This window comes from Cyanistes caeruleus, chromosome 3 (genome assembly GCF_971803275.1).
Source record: "Cyanistes caeruleus chromosome 3, bCyaCae1.hap1.1, whole genome shotgun sequence".
Taxonomy (NCBI): Eukaryota; Metazoa; Chordata; class Aves; order Passeriformes; family Paridae; genus Cyanistes; species Cyanistes caeruleus.
Window position 1 is genome coordinate 89575248 of NC_141703.1, and position 23573 is coordinate 89598820.

Below are 23573 nucleotides of genomic sequence, written 5' to 3' on the forward strand. Positions count from 1 at the left end.
AGCCATATGGTTCCTCTCAGTCTTTCAAGCAAAACCCAAGGCACAACCAACAAACAAACATGCGCTCACAGCTCTGGCATTTGATGCTGAATTTCCCATAGCTACTACAGAGGCACTGTGGTCACAGATTTTCATATTATACAAAATGAAAGTGACTTCATACAGGATTTTTTTTACTAAGGAGCTTCTGCCTGGCTAACACTCAGAAGTATCAGTCCCAGTTACTGCTAAAGCCACCTTGAACCCTGAGCCCCACACCAGAGCTGCACAAGGGCTCAAACCCAGGTCCCCAGCTCACACTGCTCCCTGTTCCTTGCTAATCCCTACACACAACTCCCTTCTAAAGAACTTAAGCACCAATTCACCTGTTCAGAAGCTCCCTTGCTTATGGGAAATACTGATAAAATATATCCACACTGCTGAAGCTAATCTCTAATTATCATCTGACTAGTTAACATTCTTTTTAATATAGGTAAGTAGAAATGGTTTTGCATTGTTATCGGTAACTGGGTTTCAAAATAAATTACTTTCTATGTTTTACAGACTCACAAAATGTTTTGAAACGTTTACTTTCTAGCTTGTTTTCCAGAAGAATATAATTATTATATGGAGTCAAATCTCTTCAGCTACTCAAAGTTACCCACAAGGTAAGAAAGAGAATGATTGTTAAGAAACTTACTAATATTCTTCTTGAAAGAAAGTTATTTTAAAAACACTTCACATAGGAAAGTAGGAGTTTGGCATGGCAAAGGCCTCATCCCAGCAGATTTAACCAATGAAATGAATAAGGAATAGCAGCACTTGGAAATTATAGTATGTATAAAAACTTTTGATCTTGCCATTAGGGACCTGTCTCAAAACTCATGGGAATCAGTTGTGGGAATCTTTACACAGACTTCTCTAAGCTTCAAAATCTTAAAAGCATTTTGGATGCAAGTCCCCAGTATAACGGTGCTTCTTAAGAAAAAACATAAATCTATTTTCATTCTAGAATAAACATTTGAGAAGTCACTCTCCTATACACAGATTGAAGAAATTCTTTCCTTCTGGTCTTTGAAAGGAATCTAAAGCTTCCAATTGCATCTCACACATCAAATGACCTATCAAAGTTGTATTTTCCTGTAATCACAGTGTATTCCCATCCATACACTTCAATATGAAGCTTCATATGAATGTTTAAAACAGTATTGGACATAAGTAATTATATATATATTACACATGATATTTCTAAGACACCCTGAGTAAATTTACCTAATGAGATAATAAAAATAAAGACAAAATTTACTGGAATGGGTATTGCTCTGTAATACATTACACAGTAATTAACTCAAGCATTTGATACAGCACCACTTACATGACAAGTGCTTTAGAGCTACTGAGCTCTCATGTGCCACTGCAGAATGAAAGTACTACAAAGCCCTTTTGACCCCTAAATCACAAACAAAAGTGAAAATGCAGTTTGAAAAAGCAAGGCATGCAGGAGTAAGAACAGGATGCTCTGAGGCTTTTGGTTTTACTGCACTCATGAAACGTGCTTTATATAGGTAAGAGTTTGGGAGTTTTTGAAGTTCTTTTGTTCTACAATTTTTACCAGTGTTATTCCATACATATTACTACATCCAGAATACATTTACAGTGGAAATTGCCACCTCCCAAAAATAAGCAGAATCTTTAAAATAGCATTACTAACTTCTTTTCCATTATAGTGTTGGAAATGCATCACTATAGTATTTAAATACTAGTTTAATTAAACAAGATACCAGCGGTTAAGGAAGATTATTCCTCTCCTCTGCCTCCTTGCTTAAAAAGCAAGGTTGATATTTCTTCACTTGCTGCTAATCTCTGTGTGTCACTGTGCATTTCAGAAAACTTTTAATCAAATGGTTTATGTTCTATTCTGAACGGTATTCAGAATGGGAATCTGATTTTTCAATTATATCATCTGCAAAGTCATGTTTTAGTAAGTAGCACAGAAGGAACATCTCAAAAGACATTCTTGTGAACCAAGTTAAATATTACTTAATGAAGAAGTAGGATTTGTACTGAATTATGTACCAGCCCTGAATGTGAAATAAGGAGTACTCTTCAGCCCTGAGTCACTTGTTCAGTGTTCCAACACTCATATCAGTGATAGAACACACAAATGCCTAATTCTGCTTTGAGGCAGGGATAAGAGAAACAACAAAGCCAAATTACTGACTTGACCTAGGCTGTCTGCAGAAATTTATTCAGAGGTTAAAACATTGCCAAGCACTAGAAATGTTACAGGCAAAATCATTTTTTCACAGAAACAGAGATAGTTCAGGCAGTCTAAGCAATGTTCAACATCAGACCAAGAAATGAGGAGGTGGGAGATTTTTCAAGTTCTCCAAGAAGCCTTTCCCAGCACTGTTCTTATGGCCTGACTGGAATGGAAATCTGACAAAGCTACTAATGGCTCTCTCAGATGTAGAGCTACATACATCTAGATCAGCAATTAGTGTGCCCTAGGGATTCTTCCTAGGCTTTGTCTTGGGAGTCTCAAAGTACGCATGTGAACACAGCAACATTGTTCCTCAAATCATTGCCCTTGTGACAGAGCTAAGGATGAAGATGCTCAGCACTGTGCCATCCATCATGTGTGCAGTGTTTGCCATCTAGGCTCGTTCCCTCCAGCAGTTTGCACTCTGTGTATGCATTGAGCACACTCGGGGCCAGTACCTGGCCTGAACTTCCCTGCTGGGTGAAGAACTGATGCTGATGTGCTCTGGCAGCCAGAACGAACTGCTACAAATTAAACTCCATTCCATGTGTCTTTGCAACCTTATGTAGTCATACCCAGCAGGCCCTCCTCCATCGGGCAGCAACTTGAACCACTTCACAGAGCAGTTCAAGTGTTTGTTCTGGTTTTGCTAAATTTCTGAAGGATCAAGTCTTGGTCTGGTTTCAGCAGAGGAACGCAGTCAGTGGTTTTACAAACACAAAGATCATGGGGCTCTTATGGAACACAGCACACTTTCCTTGCAGAGCCTGTGTGCATGGACTTTAGACAGATAAAGGCATGGCTGGAAGTAGAAAGACCCTGCCTGACAGATCCATAAGTATGTAGCTGTGCTCTATGAGCAAGAAACATTAGTCAGTGAGAAGACTGGCGTAGGTGTGAGGCTGTGCTGCTAAGCACAGGATTAGTTCCACTCCCAAGTTTTGGAGGGTGCAGTTTTGAAGTCACTTATTCCAGGTGACTAGGTTGGGTTCTGCCCCATTTTACAGCAGGTATGCAGAAGCAATATTAATTTAATTTTGCAATAATTAAATAATTAATATCAGTTACAGTAAAAGAAACTTCTTGTTTTAAAAAAGTAGCTCTAATATTAGTTACTTCCTACAAAACTGCACCTGATTTCACATTTAAAAAAATGTAAATATAGCTTGGAAAACAACATGAAAGTGCTAAAATAGGAAACACCTATAAATATGCTGTTTTCCCTGCTGAATATCTCCAAAACAGAAAAAAGCAGAATACATTTTGGAGCAAATTATCTCAGATTTATCTAAGAGAGCTATTTTTGAGCACTAGCAGAATGAAAAATTGAAGTTAACTGCAGAAAAAGTAAAGTGTTATAGGAGACAGTCATCATTATAAAACTAAGAATATGCACATATGGTTACCAAGTCAGTCATCTCTTAACTTTCAGTGAAAAGGAAAGGTTTTAGCTCATTTCTGAAAAGTGAAAAGTTGAATCCCAGTGAGCCACACAATAAATAACCTAATTATAACTGAGCTATCAAATGTTTTATTTTAAAGCCTATATCATGAGTTTCTGAGGCCCTGCTCAAGGGTTTGAGCTCCTAGGTTTATAACAATACCATTATAGCCTATTTCACTTTGTTACTGCCATGTCTACAGATTTTGGGTTGCAAATAGTACAAGGAAACACATATTTGAAAGCAGCTGTTTTGTTTTAGCTCTTGGTATGTCAGGGAAACACTTTTATTAGTTTCAGCCTTTTATGAATTACTAATTAGTAGCTTTCATTCAATGTTAATGTATCCCATTATTATCACATAAAATATGTGAAACAATAACAAAGAATTTGAATGGCGTACTTATGAGAATTTGTTACCATAACTTAGGGGGAAAAAAACATCTATCAATACTTACCAAACTACAAGGAAAAGAAGTGTGATATGCATATCATAAACAAAATGAATATATCACAGCTACAACTCCTTATTTTTCATAACATTTAAAAGTCAGCTACTAGAAAACAGCACTTAGCAACCATCTTTAAGACAGCGAACTCACATAAAAGAGATCAAGGTAGAGTAGGCACTTGCTGAAAAAGTCTCTGGGAATGAGCCAAATTCCACCTTTGAAGGACTATGGGTAAAATGGGAAACATTTATGAATTTTTGTGTGGCCAAGATTTCCCTGCCCTGGCTGATAAACAAATATTTTTATCTGAGGTTCTGCTTTCATTGTAAATTACATAAATCAGGCACTGGAGTTCTAATGGCTAGAATTTACCATCTCCATATTGTTGATTTCAAATAATTTCTCCATGTACATGTATGCATAATATATACATATAGAATTACAAGGACTCCCTACTGAAAAAAATCTTAGAAAGCCTTTTAAGAAAACAGAGAAACAAGTTTCTTAGAGGACATTATAGGAATATACCTGCATGATCCTGTTAGTTCAAATGTTTTCACACTGCTCACCTCAAGATGCACCACGTACATTTAAGTTTTCCTTATGGAAACAGACTTAGGATTTTACTGTGCTATGTAAAAAACGCTTGTCCAATAATTTCTTCTTTTTGGAACTATGCACTTCACTTCTTAGGGATTAATGAAACACAGTGATGTATGACATGAATGGCTTATAAAGACTGCAGGAAGAGAAGCCAATCACCTTTACCTGAAGTGGGAGACTTGCAACGCTCAAGCTCCAGGGAAACTGGACTGTCACTGAGTTCAGTCAGGCCTGAAAAAATGGAGTTAAAGAGTTAAGTTACAATCTAACAGGGCATGCTTCAACTTTCTTGGTTGATTATATTCTGCACTTTAAAGTCAATTTGGAGAAAGGAATGGTGTGAAATGAGAGGGAAATAATCTGTTTCAGATAAGTGCAGTTATCAGGCTGTCACTGCAGCAATTTAGGCTTGGTTTAAAAAAAAAAAAAAAAAAAAAAGTCACACCTCTTGTTAACTCAGATTTGTTTTCCGAGTGCCTCGGGATAGAAAAGAGTGACTGTACCTAACAAAAGAAAACAAGTAAGTGTAGTTTAAAATTTAAAAGTCTGTGATATGACTCAAACTCATTCATCCCTGTCAAACTGATGTGGAAACAACTCTGCTTTCAACTCCTGCATAATGCAGGGAAGAAATCTTAAAAGAGGGGAAGAAAAAAAAATAAGATTATGGCTACTGCGCAATATTAGAACTCTCATGAATTCAAAGATAGGTCATTTTAAAGGACACAGAAGCATTGATAATGCTGGCTGAGTGTAACACTGAATTTTTTTACAAAATACTTTATACATGGCTTATAAATATTGGTCAGGAACCCCACCTACATGGAAGACAGCACCAGGAAAGCAATCCTAGTCTATACTGCATAAACTCGAGTTTGTTTCTGTGAGCAAACAAAGATCCATCTTTGGCACAGGTTGAACATTCAAGTTCAAACACCTTTTGGCATGGTAGGGAGGGAAAGTCTGAGCTCATTCTATCCTTTACCATGGGCTAAGTGTTGAGTGGGTGAACTGAGCTTGGCCATGCCTATTCAAATGCACCCTTTGTAGGTACCCATAGCACCCCATGGCTATAGGAGCTCTGGCACTCCGTGCCATCGGCAGCGTGGCGCTGACAGGCAGCCCTGCCCAGACATTCACATGCCACCTAGGCGGCCCCACGGCACTCGGGTCAGAGCCCACAGTCAGGTGTCCATTACTGTCACACTGATACTGGACTTACACACACTCTGCTTGTGCTGCATCCTGAGAATCAAACATCCTACAAGAACCTTTCAGTATGCTTTAAACGAGCACCATGGCTCCTGTAAGATTATATGTTATAATTTTTATTGTTTCTGGACCCTCAGGTGCAGAGACCCTCACCACTAAAATTCATATACACTCGTGTTTTGGAAAATTCTGCCACTCAGTCACCAGTTCTGCTTTCTTAGTATTAAAACCAGTGGAACCTTAACATAGTACTGACAACTTCAGTACAATGTATTTTTGAACTTCTAAAAGAACTGGAGAGGATCCAGAGCCCCAGCCAGCAGAATAAAAGCTCCTACCACTAATGAAGATGCAGGAGCACAAGAATAACACTGAGACCCCTTTAGAAAACCAGCAGTATTAATTTAATCTGTTAAGTCAGTATTAACAACATACTTCCTCTTGACTTAAGAAACAAGATCTGCCAAAGTAGACGCTATTGTTGAAAACCAAAGATTTTTTATTTTGAAAAATGTACTTGAATCTTTCTTTGATTTCACTTCAAATCTGAGAGAAAAAATTATTTTCCAATCAATTGCAAGTTCAGTCAATTTTGATTTTACGAGAATGTTCAGGAACTGTAATAATTTAGGAAGCCTCTCTAGTACAGCAGATCTTACTTCCACTTGAACCCAAGGTTTCTGTATGCTCCTAGAGATTTGGGACAGAACTGATTTTTGCTGGAGAACTGTCTGCAAGGTGCAGCAGGAGCAATTTTGGCACATTTGCATAGCATCAGAGGCCTTGGATAAATAAAACTTATATTGTTTCATTTGTAAATGCATCATTTGAGACAGGGAAGTTTTAATACCTTGTCTAAGATGTTTTAAACATTGTATAATTAGTACTGGTGTTGGATACAATATCAAATCCCAGGTCACTCTTTGCTTCTATATAATTTGGTTTTTTTTACTGTGGAGTTAATAAAAAGAATATCCCATCTCCATATAAATGATGGTGCTATGGACTTTGGAAAAACACCAAACTGCACCACCCAAGAGCAACTGCAGTAGGAAGACCATGACTTCTTCACATTTGGCACAATTTGCAACATAAAACATTAAAGATACATTTCATGTTATGGTATTTAAGAATGTTGAACATGTGAACTTCTCTACAAAGCTTGACTTTCTGTCAAGCCACTGTCACCCCTAGCAATGACCACCAAGAGATGCCTTTAAAGAAGTGGAACATATCCCCATGTGAAATGTAAGTGGTACCATGTGCCCTGCACAAGAGCACTGGCTTAATCTCACTTAGATTGGTTAAGTACTTGTACTTGCAAATTTTCTCCTGCCATAAATCTTTCTTGCTTTGAAATATTATAATGAGTTCTGCTCATTACACACCCATTTATCCAAAGTCTCTTTTAATCTTGTTAAATTCTAAATTCTGAAGATGTTGTAAGGCAATGAATTGCTCAATCATCATTCACTGAAAAGGATAAACACATATTCGTCAATTTTTATGCATTACCTTTGATTCCACTAAATGTTTCCCTTTGAGATAAGAAAGTGAGCTCTCAAGCTTTTCCTTGTACTACTGCTAATTTTTTACTCTCATTTCCTTTTTAAGGAAACCAAACTAAATATTTTCAATAATTTACCATGTATAAATATTTCCATGAACCTCAGCTTCCCTCAAATGTCAGAGACTACAACAGCTACTGAAGTGAGATTAAAAAAATATTTTCACTTTCCATTTTGAATTCTGTAGGCAGTTTGTGCCCCAAGATATTTTAGCTATTTTTAGCCCCCCCAAAACCACCACTCCAGCAAATTTTAAGTCCACCTAGAGCAAGAGGAATATTGTAGTAAAAATAAAGGCAAAAACCCGACTAGGAATGTGAACAACCATCTGAGAGAAGATATACCCATGCCCATTATAAAGAAATTGGTTTTGATTTGAGCAAATTGTAAACATATTTAAATTGTACAAGAGGCAAATATATAACATAAGACATTAAACACTTCTAAAGACATGTCCTATAGGTACTTTTCTAAGTTTAGTAAGATTTTTATTTCCTTTCTATTCAAGGATAAAAACTCATACTAGTATGAGGTGACAACTTTTATGAACCCATAATTTAAAATTATGTTTGAAATTTCCATCTCTATGTTTGAATGATTCAGACTGATCATTTACTCTAAAGTATTCAAACCCATCACATCTTTGCTTATAAATAAATGAATTATGAATAAGTTATCATATTCACAAGTCAATAAAATAATCTCAGTGTTATCTTAATCCCCCATCTTCACATTGAATTACCATACTATGTTTTCTTTATGTTTATATACCTACATATACATATCTATACATGCATTCTTTGGAAGTTAATTCAGAACATAGCTGTTGACTTAAGCTCAACTTTTATTAGCTTCTTAGGTGTGAATTAAAGTGTCAATTACTGATATACAATGATTGATAGCAGAGTTTTCTGTGTCCTTCTGTCGGACCAAGGTTACTTCTGCTCATCCCCTCTCAAGGGATTGGCCTGAGGGAGGAACAAGGACTTCTCACTGAAAAAGTCTTCATTATGAAAATTATTTTGCAATGTATCAACATCCTTTGGATTTGACAACATTTTGGATACTTCACAAAGACTATTTTCTTGTTCTACCAACAGATGGTATGAATTTTTAGTAGGAGATGCAAATTCCTTTTGCATCATTTTGGTATTTTTATATTCTGCTGCAGACATTATCCCTCTAGATGCAATAAATGTACTTGTTTTAGTATTTCAATGCATGTTACCCAAAATCAGGTAATACATGTAAAGCTTGATTTCAACTGAAGAAGAAAACCAACCAAACAACAATGAACCACATTATTCTGCATTACAACATGGAAAATTTATTTTATTTAGCTTGTCATATAATCTTGCTACAAAGGGAAGTGGCTGCAGATGTTACAGCGAATAGAACCAGTCATCAACACATGAAAGTTATCCCCAGCTCTGCTCTTATGCTCATCTTAGCTTCTTATTTTCCTCAAATTACTTCACTGATCAGACAAGTTCCAGTCTCTTTCACTGTGTATATCTAGAATTGGTTACATTTCTTCTCTCCTTGTTTCCCTTTCCCACTTTTACCTCCCAAACCTGAGAATGTGCTGCCTTAATGCTCTAAGTCCACTCTGGGTGCATTTGAGCCCACTTTAAATATGCAACCATAATCAAGCTTTCTACAGATTTATTGGCTAAAATTCAAAACATTTATTCCATCACTGTGCTTTGCATATTGGATGTCCTTGACATTGTTGATTACGTCTTTCCTCTGGAAAGTCTCTCTTCTACAGTATATTGCTTCTTTCCTCTTACATGTTCATTCTTTTTTTTCCCCTTTCCCTGTTCAGTTGCAGGATGTCCCAGACTGAAATATCAACACTTTCTTTCTCTGGCACAGTATTTGAAGAGATTATTTTGTATAAAGATGGAAATAAATATAAATATATCCCTAGTGATTCATAAATACACATCTTGGATTTCTTCCATCCAAATTAGAGTAGAAATGCTGTCTTTCTAAAATCTACTCAGGAGTGTCCAAATATGAACTTAACATTGCCAAGATGAACTCTATTTTTTTGTTTGTTTGTTTGTTTTGTGGTCAAGTGTCCTCTTTACTGCATCAAGAGAACTATCAGCATCATTGTCTTCTTTGATACTCTAGTCCATAATATTGGTTACATCTTTGAACGTCACACTTTATCTCTCATAATTAGGCTGGACACTAAATCACGTTGTCTCTTCCTGCAAACCACCTCTAAAATGACCAACAAAAATCTAAGTATCTTGCTCACTGATAATCTCTTCTTAGGCTTCAATGCCTACAAGTCTTATTTTCTCATACTGATCCACATGAAATTATCTTTCTGCTTCATTACTTAATTGAATCAACTACTCATCTATCTTCCCATTAACTTCCATTTTCATTGATATAACTCTTAAAAGTTTAGACTTAATGCTTCTGTTATCACATGACTGCTCCTGCTTTTGTCATAATATCAGCTTCAACTACATAATTTCCAAAAATAATTTACTTTTCCCACCATCCCTTATGAGAGAAGATAATCTTGTAAGCAAAATCCAGATTCTACTCTTAATACCCCTCTTAAAATTAATCTCTCAGATAAGAGATATAACAAAGCACAACTTGAGAATGACTTTGCACAATATTTTCAGTCTGTGACAGATTCTAGTCCTGTTCTTCACCTTACTGCTTGATGCATCTTTCAGATCATAAAATATATACTCCAATATAAGTATCAAGTGACAAAAGCAAGAACCAAACCATTTTTGAGAAAAGAAATTAAGCTGTTAATGACCTTGCCTAAAACTTAGACTAATACTTCACAGGAAGATCTTGCAGACTTTTCCAACTATAGGGATGAAGACAGAAACAAGATAATATATTTTCAGCTATGAAAGACTCTATGGTCTATGTTTGTAATTCTCAATGAAAACACTGGCAATTTTTGCCCTTAGAATTTATTAGTTTTTTAGGGGAGGAAAAAAAACCCCAAACATTTGACTGCTGCCACTCAGGCTCTCTGTTACAGACTTCAAATAGCAGGATCAGACTAATAGACTTAAAGGCATCATACACCAAACCTTTCTATGAACTACTGAATTTATATTTGGACTAGTCTTTTAACTAAAAGAGACCAACTTTTATGAACTATCATGAAATAAAGTAATGGAAATCAGCCTAGAGGGATGCAACAGAATTTGTCTTGCAAGTGTACAAATGTATTTCAATAGCTACAAAACTTTGTATTTATGAGAGATGATAAAACAATTGCCAGGATAACTCCTTTATCCTGCCTATACTGAATATTTAACATAAAATTGCCTATCCCCTTGTTCTGTGAAAAGTTCTTTTAAAAGAGGCATCCTAGAGACCTAATTACATATAAGCACTGCAGTTAATTAAGATATGTATGGCTCATCTGTTGAACAGTCATTTTTGCAAAATTAATTATAGCTTTGTTCACTGCATTCTGCAGTGAAGAATACTAATATTTAAATTTCATATCAGTATAACTCAAAATTTAAAGATATTAAAAACCTGAATTTTCATAACCCTCTTCGATGTATGCATTTTTATGCCCACTTTATATTCCCCATCAAAGATCAGAGGCACGGGACGGTTCCCCAAAGGCAAATATTTAAGTACGAAACCAAGATATTTAAAATTCTAAATTTCACAGTATCCAATCCATTGGATACTTTTTTAAGCCACATTGCTCTTCTGAAAAAATGGAAGAATTAATTGGTAACTACAGATAGTGCCATTGCAAAACAAGAAATGCTTCATATCAGTAAAGGTACATGGAAACAAATATAAAATCAAAGAAAGATACTGTCACCAAGAACATAACATTGTTGAATAATAATTTCTAAGGCCCAATCTGTTCCATATAACACTGAGGTCTTCTCTTTGACTTTCTTTTTAAAGAAAAGAATTTCTATATAATACAGTAATTGTCAAAAATAAGCATGATTGACATCACAAAATGTAATAAGTTTGCATGCATGCTGAATGTGTTTTAAAAAACACATTACAAAGCACAGACACATGGGTTTAAGTCAGGCATAGTCCAATCATGATAAAGCTTTTTGCCTAACCTTTATGGAACTTACTCTGATAGGAAGTACGGATCCGTTTCGTTAAATCTGGATAAAAGTTAGACAGGCCACGCATGCAAAAGTTGTCTTTGGAACATGCCAGTACACCAGCATCAGCAGCAGGCAGAGGAAAGAGAGAAAAAACAGTCTAAAGTGAAAGGAAGTGATATCATAACCAGCATCTAGAACAGCCAAGGTGAAGAAATTTCAGCAGATGCTTACCTTCCAATTGGGAGATATAACAAGAAAAATAATCAAAAAAGTAAAGGATGTGGGATGGATGGTGAGAAAGCAGCTGAGGCTTTTTTTAGATGCATAGTTTTTATGAGTAATCTAGAAGTTTCAATCCTTCTTAGTGGCCATTTATCCCCAGTGGGCTCCATTCTGGCAGCACGGGATAGCTGGAATGACGCCTTGAAGGATTGGCCCAGACTGCCACTGACAGAGGAAAACCCTCTGTGATACAGTGCTGATAACAGCTTTTTCTACATGACCAATCCTCCACCTTTTGTACAGAGTTCTGCAGCATGGTGTTTGTGGCTAGCTACTCACATTTCTTAGGGAACTGCTGTGAGGCTGCCTGAAACCAGACAGAGAAGCTGAAGGTAGCTTGAAGCTGCTTGTCTCTTCTCTCCTCAGCTGTGCCAAATTTGCATATTTAACACTTAGCACAGATGGGAAATAAGGTTGCCATGATTAAATGCATAGAAAGTGAGATAAATGGTCTTTCAGGATCAGAAGTAGGCCTGAAAACCTGTATTTTACTCTATAAATTTTCCTCTAGATTTTACTTTCTGTTTGGAGTATAAACACATTCCCAATTAAAAAATATATTTTTCCCATAATTCTATGGAGAAGTAGGATTTCATGATACAGTGCAGGGTCTGCTGATGGAAATGCTGATGGCATAAACCCACTATAATCTCTTGCTCTTATAATTTAAGGGTTAGATTTAAAACTCCACACTTTCAAAGATACTTTAAAATTTAATTATAAAACTTCACAACTATGCAAAACACATTTCATAATTGTGTCTGACTGTTGAATGTTACTATGGAATATGTCAAGTGGAAAGACTTGAAACAGATGATCTGACTTTTTCTCATACAATTAAATGTTCAGATAACCAACAAAGTATGGTAAAATTTAGCTCTACTGAAGTATTAATATTTACAGTACAACGCATAATAACAGTTATGACTTACTGTGATCCTCTTAGCAGCATATTTTAAAATTTATATTGTCGGTTTATATTAAGAACTTCACTAATGAAATACTTAATTTGAGCTTCTTGTGTTACCTACATAACAAGCCTCCTAGGTGTTACACATCTCTAAACACAGCTGACTATTCAAATTAATAGCACCTGGCAGAAGGTACATTTAAGCTTAAATTCAAGTCTTAGCGGTATGAACTTACTGAAACCAGAAAGAAAACAGCATACAAACTACACTTCAGGTGACTGCCAGAGAAACAATTTATTGCTCTGCTCATTATGATTTTTTACAGACTCAGCTAAGGGAGTTACTTGCTGACCTCCATCCCAAAAAGAAAAAAAAACCTCATAAAACATTTTATTTCTGGGAAAGTGCCCGCACCTAGAGCATGTCAAGTTTCTTTTGCCAAGTTATAGAAACTCCATTGGCCGGCAAATACTCATGCATTCCAAAAGCACTAGAAAAAGCCACAGGCAAAAAAACCAAAGAAACATATCAGGCTCATAACCACAATGATTTATTTCCTACCTGCAGCAAACTGCCTGCTCTTGCGAGGTGAGCGGGGCTGGCGCTGGTATGGATCGCTGGATCCATAGAGGTCGAGGGTGCCCATGCTCAGCAGAACTGTCTTCTGCATGAAATCCACAACTGCCAAACCATTGCAGTTCCCAAAAGCCACTCTGCAAAGAGAAACGTCCCTCAAAAGTGTTAGTAATATGGAATTAAATTCTGAAAACAATAATAATTATTATTATGAACAGTACACAAACTTTTTCTTCAGGAACTATTCATGTTTTTTTACTTCTTATAGATTTGTAAACCTGAATTTTAAAGACTGTTTTCTGAATTAACTTTCCAGAGAGCAGACTTACAACTTCTACCAACTTCCTGTTACAGACACATTGCAGTAATTTCTAAACATTGCTTCACTGAACAATGTAATTCTAATAATAATGATATCAATTAAGCCTAAAAATAGGGATGTAGATATTAAAAAGTGGTTATGCCTTTATATTAAATACAAATAGAGATTTAAATATAAATAATCTGTATAACACAAATAAATACACATACATGTAAAAAATAATTTTAAAGCTAAATGTAAATGACAAATTAAATACAAATGTTGGGCTGTATTGTGGAGATACCCAAATCTGAAAGGCATTTATAAAATTTCCTTCCAACTCTGTCAGCTTATATACAGCAGAGATTCCTGTTAAAACAGTCTCTACCCCTCTGTAATGTTTCTGCAAATGCATTTTGAAGGTTTGATTTATGGGCAAGATCTCTCTTCTTCTGTATCAGACTGCAATTTTAAATTCCAGACAGAAAGCATTGCAGGTACAGCCACAAAGAAACTCAAAAACCCAAACCATGTTCAATCATATTCAGAATCGCTTGCTATCAGGTTCTGTCATTTTATGTAAAAAATGATTGAAATGGTCAGTTGAAATCACTGCAAAATATTTAAGCACTTAATTCACACTAAAAGTGAGCTGTGCGCTCACCTCCACCTGACTCTTCCTAATGTATCTCTAAAATATCTGAAAGAAATTTGTGTGTGGAAAAACAACAATGCAAAATAAAATGAGGTGGAGGGAAAGCACCTCATTACTAGGGGTAATAGCTAGAAAATTTTCTTCTGTCCTATCTTTCCTTACACTGCTTCTACTATAAAAAAGAGGGTTCCATATAGCAAATAAAAATTTAATATTTGGAGAAAAATGAAATTATTTTTCCTCAGTTGTCAAACTAACAAATTAAGGCACCATCTTCAACAGTGGCTTGAATCCTACTGATTGTTACTACACCGTGTTTACGGTTGACCCTTGTCTCAACACGGAGTGCAGTACAGAACCTATGGAAATACTATGGATGCACCCTGATTGTTCCCCACTGATGTTTTTTTATCCTGACTGGTGTCTCTCAGGAGCTGTACTGTGACTAGTACACCTTAATGTCTTTACCAGTGACAGAGAGAATAGAATCAAGGGCATCCTCAGTAAATTTGCAGACAACACCAGGCTGAGATGTGCCAGAGGGACAAGTGCCATCCAGAAGGACCTGGACGAGCTTGAGAAAAGGGCTCATGGGAATGGGGGTAATGGTTTTAGATTAAAAGAGGGTTGATTGTACGTGTTTGTAAGTACCTGCATTCTGGGTGGAGAAAAAAAGAAAAGGAATAAAAATGACAAGTGTCAATCTCATCTATTAATACTTTAGGGAAAAAAAATAGCCATTTGCACTTTGAAAAGGCACCTGAGATTTATTAATTTTGGAAAACAAAAGTCATAAGAAGAGCTAATGATCATTCATACCCCTGGTCAGCAATTTAACAAAATGTATGATTTCCTGGTCTGGATTTTTCTAACCTCCTCTAATTTCACACACAATATTATATTCTAATATTTCTTATACCAAAACAAATTGGTTTAAAAAATAATCTGAAATTGCTCATTAATAATGCTTCTGATTACTATTAACAAGGCATAAGATCAATTGCTAACAACCAAGTCCTTATGGAATCAAATACAAAATAAATTTCTCAGTTTTGAGCAACGAACAGAATCAGTTGCTAGGTGATATCCTATTCTGTTGGTATCTTTCACAGAAATGTCATAAAACCCTTACCAGACATTTCATGACAATTAATATGCAGATTAGCTGAAAACTGTTAGCCCATGAGCTAGTAACAAATTTTCCATGACTGCCTTAAGTCCAACAGAACCTACTTCAAAACAAATTTATTATTTGTATTTAACCTTGTTCCTCAAGGTTAACCTAGTTCTTCAGTTGTAATTGAAGCATTTTTAAAAATTTCTACTTTCATAATATGAAGAAGTTTTTGATTATTCATTTCAACATAAATAAACCAGGTGTTAATACGTTTAATTTGGAGCCTTGGTACTGTTAAAACTAAATACATTAAATAAAATTTTGCAGTGTCTGAAGTCTTTCATCTTTGCTGGGAATAAACGTTTTTTTTTGCATTTCACTTTATTCCTGTTTCATGGCTGCAGCAAAACAGTTCCAGAAATCAAAATAATTAAAAGAATACTTGAAACAGACTCTCCAGAACACACACCATTTTATGTCTTTGACCTAGTTAAACTGATTAGTATAGAAAGAAAAATTAGGCGAAAGATGACCCAAATATCTCTACAATTTAGCATGGCAAAAATTACATGTTCTCAGGTTTCATGCTGAAGTGGAACAGGTTTTTCCATATTGTGAAGATAGATAACAGGTGACAAAGTAGTAAGCAAAATTTCTGATGAAAGAAAGGACTGTGCCTTGTCATAGGCCTGAGGAAAAAGTTAAGAGAGACAAGAGAAAGGAAGACAGAAGAGAGTCTGCAGAAAAAATATAAGAAGAAAGACCTTTCTTGGGTAGATTTTGTAGGAAGGCTAAATTTAGATTATCAGCCTATTTTATCCATACATACATTTATTTCTGAAACATTCTTGTATTTAGCTTATGGTGTTTTAAAGGAGGCTGTCCTGTAAACTATTACTACTCCTAGCAAATGAAACAATTTCAAGCACTTGACTGAATCAAATCAGTGGTTTAGGAAACCACTGTGACCATTAGGAGAACCATTACCTATTGGACTAGTTTACAAGTGAGAGAACCGTGTGATTATTCAGATGCTGCCTTGAGGTCTGAGACCTGCAAGGGAGCAAATCAGGCAAAACCTAAAAATTTGCACAAGTAATAAATGCATCAAGGTATGATAAAGGAAAGAAACTCCCATAATTCATTAATAGGAAACGATCTAGAAATTCAGGCTGAAAACTTGAAAAAACAGCCCTCAGAAGACAGTATTCTTGCAGAAATGTAAAAACTCTGCATTAAACTGCCAAAGACTAAAAAGAGTCCAGTGACTTACTGAAAATCAGCAGGAGTCAGCACCTAACACCCATTAGAGCCAATAGTTTCATTGGAGAAAAAACTACAGGGAAAACCATTTTAATGTATCAGGGTGACTCTCAGTAAGAGAAAACATTAAAAATTTGCAAATAAACTGAACTTGAGGAAACAATTACACACAGTCATTTGCATTGCCATCCAGAATACAGCATTTAAATGTTCCTTATTCAATTCTCAATTTCAGGTCACAGATTCTTGTGCAAACAGACATTAGCACAGACATAAAAATGCTGCTCTCAGAAGACAATTTCCAACCAAGATATGATGTCATGATAAATGGCATTTAACAGTTAATCACTTCACCATTTTCCATTAAATGTATTTCACCTTGGTTAACCTTTCAAAATAACTTTGAAAATTACAGATTTGAAATGCAATTAGATCTTATTTGAAAGGATGGAAAGAATTATGCGAAAAGATTCAGTCTTTTAAATAGGATTAGTAAAAATATTGGCAATAAATGGCAGTTTAACATCCCATATTACAATCTCTATGTCAGTTCAAATAATTTTTCCCTTAGACTCTGATTTACAGCATCTTTTGAATACTTTGCTTTGACCTTAATTGTCTGTAGGAAATTTCAAAGTATAGTTGGAAAACATGTGATTTAGTGCAATAAACAATAAATCAATGCAAACTTAATTGTGAGAAACTTACAGTCCATAAGCAGAGTTTACAGCAAGACTGGTAATCTGTTGTGGAGGCTCACCATCCACCCACACCAACTGGATAACGAGATCTGCCTGGTAACCAGGAGGCATCCGCACAGGTCGAGCCTTAACGCTAAGAAGAAGAGGTACAAAATCAGAACAAACAAAGAAAACCATTGGGCCATGAAAAACAACTGCTTTGCATCATTATGAATTGTCAACTTGAACGGAAAATCTAAAATTCTTTCATTTGAGACTTTGCAGAAGAACATTTCTGTGTATTTAGAACTTTTTTCTTCTGAAGTAAAGCATGACAGAAAAATGCCAAGAAGCAAGAGAAGATAAGAAGATACACCTTTCTGTAGTGGTCCTCACCAGAGCATATTAAAAACTTATGGACTTGACAAATCTATTTGTCCATGTAGTGAAAACAAGTCCTGTTTTATTTCTAGGAGGACAATGACCTAATATGTGAATGAACAGTTCCTACACCAGATCTGATACAACTATTAAGTGTTATGGCAAGCTCAGTGACTTGCAAAGCAGGTAGTGAAGGTGTACATTTTAAGGGGAAGTGTAAGAGCTGAACACCTCTGTATGACTGCTTTATGTGCTTCTTTGTGTGGTACAATAATGTGGGATATGCTGAAAGAAATCATGCAATAATAGCAATACTTTGATGCATTCATGTTAGTCATTAGTACATTCATGCTGTAGTAGTAATTTACAAGTAAAACCCACTAGTAAGTGCATTTTCACTGTACTGTTACTGGTGAGAGTGCTTGTGTGCACCCCTTTGCACACAGGCATAAAATAGGGCAATCTGTGAGAAAGTCATTCCTCATGTATTCTCTAAATGCATTTCCTGAACAGCGGCTTGGCACACTCACTGTTCTATTTCTTTTCCCAGTAGTACTCTTCAGACCTTTCATGTGTATTTGTCTGGAGCAGTAATCAGGCACTTGGCTTGGATCTTGTTGTAGGAAAGACATGACAGTGCAGTTCAGCAAGTGCTCAACCCACTACAGTCGGCAATAGCTTTGTATTGCTGTTTTCTATCAACAGCAAACGTCTGCTCAGAGTTTTGCAATTTCTGACCTGTTCTGCTGGCACTAAAGCTTTGCCCTTTTCTTTCTTCATTTGATAAATATCCATGAGCATTTCTGAAGTGATGCTATTCATAACCTTAATGAAGCAAGCCCTGGATTACCCAGGAGTATTTGTGCTGAGAACAAAGGTGTGAACATCTGTGAACTCAAACTGCTACGGGAGAAGGGTCCTTTGAGACCAGGATAAACTGAAACTGCAGACAAGAGTTGTACACAGTAAAGATGTATTATTTTTAAAGAAACTTCACAGCAAGCAGAAGCTGAGAATTTTACAAACAGTCCTTCAGAGTATGTTTGTGATGGAGCCCTTCAACTTCTAATGTCTGTGGATAAGCCTTTAAGAGGCGTAGTAGTGGTGGTCTTTCCATCTTGTACCCCATTTTCAGCTTTCGACTCCTGCCCTTAAAAATGCTAGAAAAATATAGAACAGGTAAATGAAATCCAAGAACCAGGAGCTAGTCTAATGCTCTTTCAGTTGAGCTTTCCATCTATATTTTCTAATGGAAAACTGATGGTGTTGGAGAATACAAGAGGCAAGCAGGCTGGTCCAACGAGTATCTGTGAAAGCAATGCATTTATACTTTCCTACTTCTAAACAAGCTACCATGAGACTGACAATGTCTGCAGAATTAATTCTGATCTTCAAAACATGTTTTTTAATGTGGCATTACTTTTCCAATGTGTTTTAAATGGCATGCTGAAAAAATTGGAGAACTTGAAGTACCTTCTAAGTTTTCTTTTGGATTGCTGTCAGCTGAGGGGAAAAAAGCAAACACCTTTCCCTCTCAATATTTTTCGCTGTAAATTTGAGGATCTGCTTTAATAAAAATGAATATTATTTCACAGAGATTTTCTCTAAGCATAGCATAAACTGCAGGTGGTGAAAGACTATAATAATGGAGTAAAATAATTTCAGATTTCATGATTGTCATTTCCATGTTTCTGTGACATCTTCCTGCTCAAGAATCTTTGAGCTACTTCCCTTGTTTCCCTAACCACCCTGCTTGAACAGTAATACAGATATTCAGTTCTGCACCTTATTTTGGATGGCTTTTTATTTGAAGTGTTTATAATAAAAGCCTAAGCAGACTGCAGGAGTAGCAGAAGGAGCAGAAGGAATGTAGACATTATAGGCTATACTGAATTTCATTGTTGCAAAGTTTTGTTTTTTACTTTTTTTCAAAAGATATTCACAGTTCCTTATCACTTTGGAGTTACTTGCAGCTGCTGTCAAAACCCTTGATTGACCTAATTTTGGGATGATACTAGAAGTCTAGGAACAAAGACTGACATTCTGGGTACAGCTTTATGATAACAGCATTTACATCAAAAGTATTTATCTGCATAATCACAAATCCATTGGTTTCTTAGGTTATTACAGCTGCCTATTTCACTGCAAAATCTTCTGAAAGAAGCAGGAACAATATTTACTCTGTACTGCTGCCTGCCTCTCTTGGTAACAGCTACTTTTGATTTCAGAAAAGTGCCAAGTTTTCTTTACTTCAGTCCCTCCATCTACTTTCTTCCTAGTAGCTATTCACAGACACAAACACATTCAGTCATTCTGACTTCTGGCTAGAAAAAATTATGTAGTGTGTAGTGCCATTCATTTGCTGTAACAATGTTGAGAAGCAGATATGAAAAGACACATAATGGAGCCAGTTAAGTATGTGTGTAAAATTTTATGTTCATTATCAATAGTTCAAGCTGTGCACTCACCCTCCATGTGCAGGTGGCTGCAGTTTTACATTAATATTGCTCTATTTTACATTCTGTCCTGCTGCCCACCTGAATGACTTGCATATAAAGTCAACAGCATCACCCTGGTCTTCACTGTTTTTTTCTGTTTTCAGCACTACTTTCATTTTACCACCATAATTCTGCTTAGATCAGGATTTCTTAGACAAGCCTGCGGACCCAGCCAAGGTTTGGGGGAGAAGTGTGGATATTTTTATGTATTTTCTGAGAAGCATAATAGTATACGTAAGTATACTTTTTATCTAAATGTAGCAGAATGCCAGTAGTTCTAGTGGCAGAATTACTCTGACTTTGAGAAATCTCTTCTCAGTCAAAATAAGATTACAGTTACCTTGTGTAAAACAGGAAAAAAATCTACTGGCCAGCTTAATGTGAGATTATTTGAGTTAAGAAAACTTCAAAACACTAACAAGCTGAACCTCTGTGGTTTGTTACAACTTTTCTGCCTCCAACATCAACAATTCCTCTCTCCCAGACAAAATCAAGTAAGAATTTCTTAAGCAAAAATCTTAGCCAGTGAAATGATAAAATGATTGCATTCTTCCTGATATCAATGTCATAAATATATTTCACATTTGGATTTTTTTAATAACTGATTTCTGCCTCTTCTGTTGATTTTCATAGCTCAAATTAATGATTAAACTGAGGTCTGAAGTTCAACTGCCTGACTGAATGAGGTGGACAAATGAACAGAATGCCAAAAGATACTGTTAATTTTACAAGGACAATATCACAATATTGCTTTTAAATGCTAATGCCATTTTCAGGAGCCAAGCAGCCCAAAGTATCTGCAAAATCAGGAAATGTTCATTTTAACTGCTTTTGAGATAACTGAGGCATTTAAAAGATTTAAAAATAATTAGACCAAAATAATAATGAACTCACCAAAATGAGAGCAATTGTTGTCAGCAATGCACTCTAATTGCTGGAAAATTACAGTTTATAGAGTTTTGTACAGAATTATTGTTTTAAACTATTCAAATCCATAATTATCTGCCTTATTAATAAGAACATATTAGTCTACTCCAAAACAGTGACAATGTATTCTAGTAGAAAACAATTTGCTTCTTTCTAAAGATTAAACAAATATACACTTCCACACAGTGTGACTGTTTCATAACTGTATATTTTAAAGATTGTTTCATAAGTACGAACACAGTTTAATGTGCTTAAATTATGCCTTAAACATCATAAAATTCATACAGTTCTTACATAAAAAAAAATAAAAATTAACTGTTAAATTAATCAAGGAGAGAAAGCTTTGCATATGCTGGCTTTTATGGAAGTTTCATCATGAACTATCCTCAGAAATTCCTTGAAGATTTACTCCTAGATCACATGGAAAATGACAGTCAAACCTTTACTGTAACAGTTTATATTCTTCACAATTACTTTTATCCTTTTAAAATCTCTTGTTGATTTACTTTGCTTTAATTACTTTGTTTCTTATTCTGGTTTCTTCTCATTTTGTGTCACTTACATACAACTAATCTCTTTTTCTTGGGAATTGATGGATTGGCTAACAGATAAGAATGCTTTTTAAAAAGATCAATATTTAAATAATGGCATAGACTTACCTAAGACAAGGGATACTGTCCTTCATCGTTCCTTCACATGCTACAGTGTTGGTACTGCCTGAAAGGCTCTTTAAAGAAGGAAGCTGGGAGGAGGCATCTGGAAATGGAGGATTTGTTTCTGGTTCAGGAGTAATGATGTCTTCTACTTCGCATTGAAGTCGTACCTCTAATGACTTAAATAAATAAAAAGCTAAGTTATCATTTCATAAGGAAAGCTGCTGAAAGTTCTGTTACTTTCAAATAAATATCAGTATGCCTTTTTTAAAAAAATAACTCCCATTCATCATTATAATTTGCAGGCAAAGAATACTGTCATTTGTTATGTATGTGGAGTACACAGCAACATCAGATAGGAACTAGAAGGCTCACCAACTCTGCCTCCTGATTACTCATACAACAGTCTCTACCAGACAAGTTTTAGCCAGGATGGATAAGCCTGACAGTGTGAATAGTACTGATACATGACCTTCATTTGTGCATAGGTGGAGGCCAGGAAATCAGAGATAACAGCACAGACAGCTGTGTTCCTTAGAATGAACGTGAGTTTGGTGGATTCTAGAAAGCAAATTCAAACCAGTTACCTTTTGCTTTCCTTCTGGCCCCTCTAGAAATGGAAAAAGAAGCCAAACCACCCTACAATTCTCTCCACTAATTCAGGAAATATTAACTTAAGGACTCCAGGGAAGAACTGGACAGGAAGTTCAAATCTAGTTAAGTAAATACCGAGCAATTCTTTCTACCTTATGAGTTGCCCAAGGAAATCATAATTTTGAAAATAATAAAAACTAAGATACAGCTCTCAAAGAGACAAGGTCTGGGGATTACTAGCTGAACAGTACTTTCAGTGCTGCTACATTGAAAGGAATAGAAGCAATTGCAGTGTAGATACTGCAAGCTCAATCTCAGTGATCTTCCATTGAGACATCATCTGTACCAGAATGAAGATTAAAAAAATAGCTAAATTTCATGAGAATCTGGAGATAAAGGTGAGTAGCACTGAAGGGTCACTTGTTCCTTAATCACTGTGCTAAAACACACAAGGTTTCAGAAAGAAGTGATTCTGTTCAACCAGGAGAGAGAGACCTTTCTCAAAATTTCACTTTTGTTTTCTCCTTTCAACATCCATGGATATTTTGTGCCTGAATCAGTTAAAGAAACCTACAGACAACACTTGCCTTCAAAGACTAATGAGTGAAATATTGAGTTCAGGAAAAGCTAATCTGGAAGTAATTGCAGCTGACTGAAAGAATTTATAATGCTGTTTAATCTTTATGCACGGCTGGAGTAACTGTTGAAGAGTATGTTCTGCTTGCCATGTTAGAAGTGCATCGCTCTTCTTTCAATGTTTTTCTGTGTGTATTCCTTTTTCTACTAAAATTAATTTTGTTAAGTTCTAGCTGTTGCACATTTAAAGAGAGAAGGAAAAATTCAGGCTGAAAACATGATTGTGAATTTTTCTTATCATTTTGTCCCTGCTTGCACTGGACCTTAGGAAGGTTATAGAAATGTTGAACCGATTTATTTTGACACAGAGTAAAGATATTTTTGGGGGATCTCATAACTAGGACTATTGATTCCTCCTTCCACATTCAAATGAGTGTAAACTCTTTTCCTATGTTTCTTCTCAAAAGCTTTGAAGAGGACCTTCACTGAAGAAAGACTGCTCACTGAGAAAGTGATCATGTTTAATCAATAGATCCTTTTGAGACAGGAT

General features: G+C 35.8%; 1 protein-coding gene across 20 annotated transcripts in view; it reads right to left on the reverse strand.

The window, feature by feature from the left end:
* STXBP5L (syntaxin binding protein 5L) overlaps window positions 1-23573 on the reverse strand; it is a 183463-nt gene that overhangs the window by 35791 nt on the left and 124099 nt on the right. For 8 of the 20 annotated variants that reach the window (XM_086884036.1, XM_086884037.1, XM_086884046.1 and 5 more), the window contains 4 exons: window positions 21860-22032; window positions 17423-17548; window positions 13364-13515; window positions 4904-4969 (listed from right to left, as the gene is read on the reverse strand). In XM_086884036.1, coding sequence (XP_086740162.1) covers window positions 4904-4969; window positions 13364-13515; window positions 17423-17548; window positions 21860-22032 — 517 coding nt within the window. Of the gene's footprint in view, window positions 1-4897; window positions 4970-11633; window positions 11706-13363; window positions 13516-17422; window positions 17549-21859; window positions 22033-23573 lie in introns of all 20 variants that reach the window. The other 12 variants (XM_086884030.1, XM_086884031.1, XM_086884047.1 and 9 more) reach the window with 5 other exon arrangements.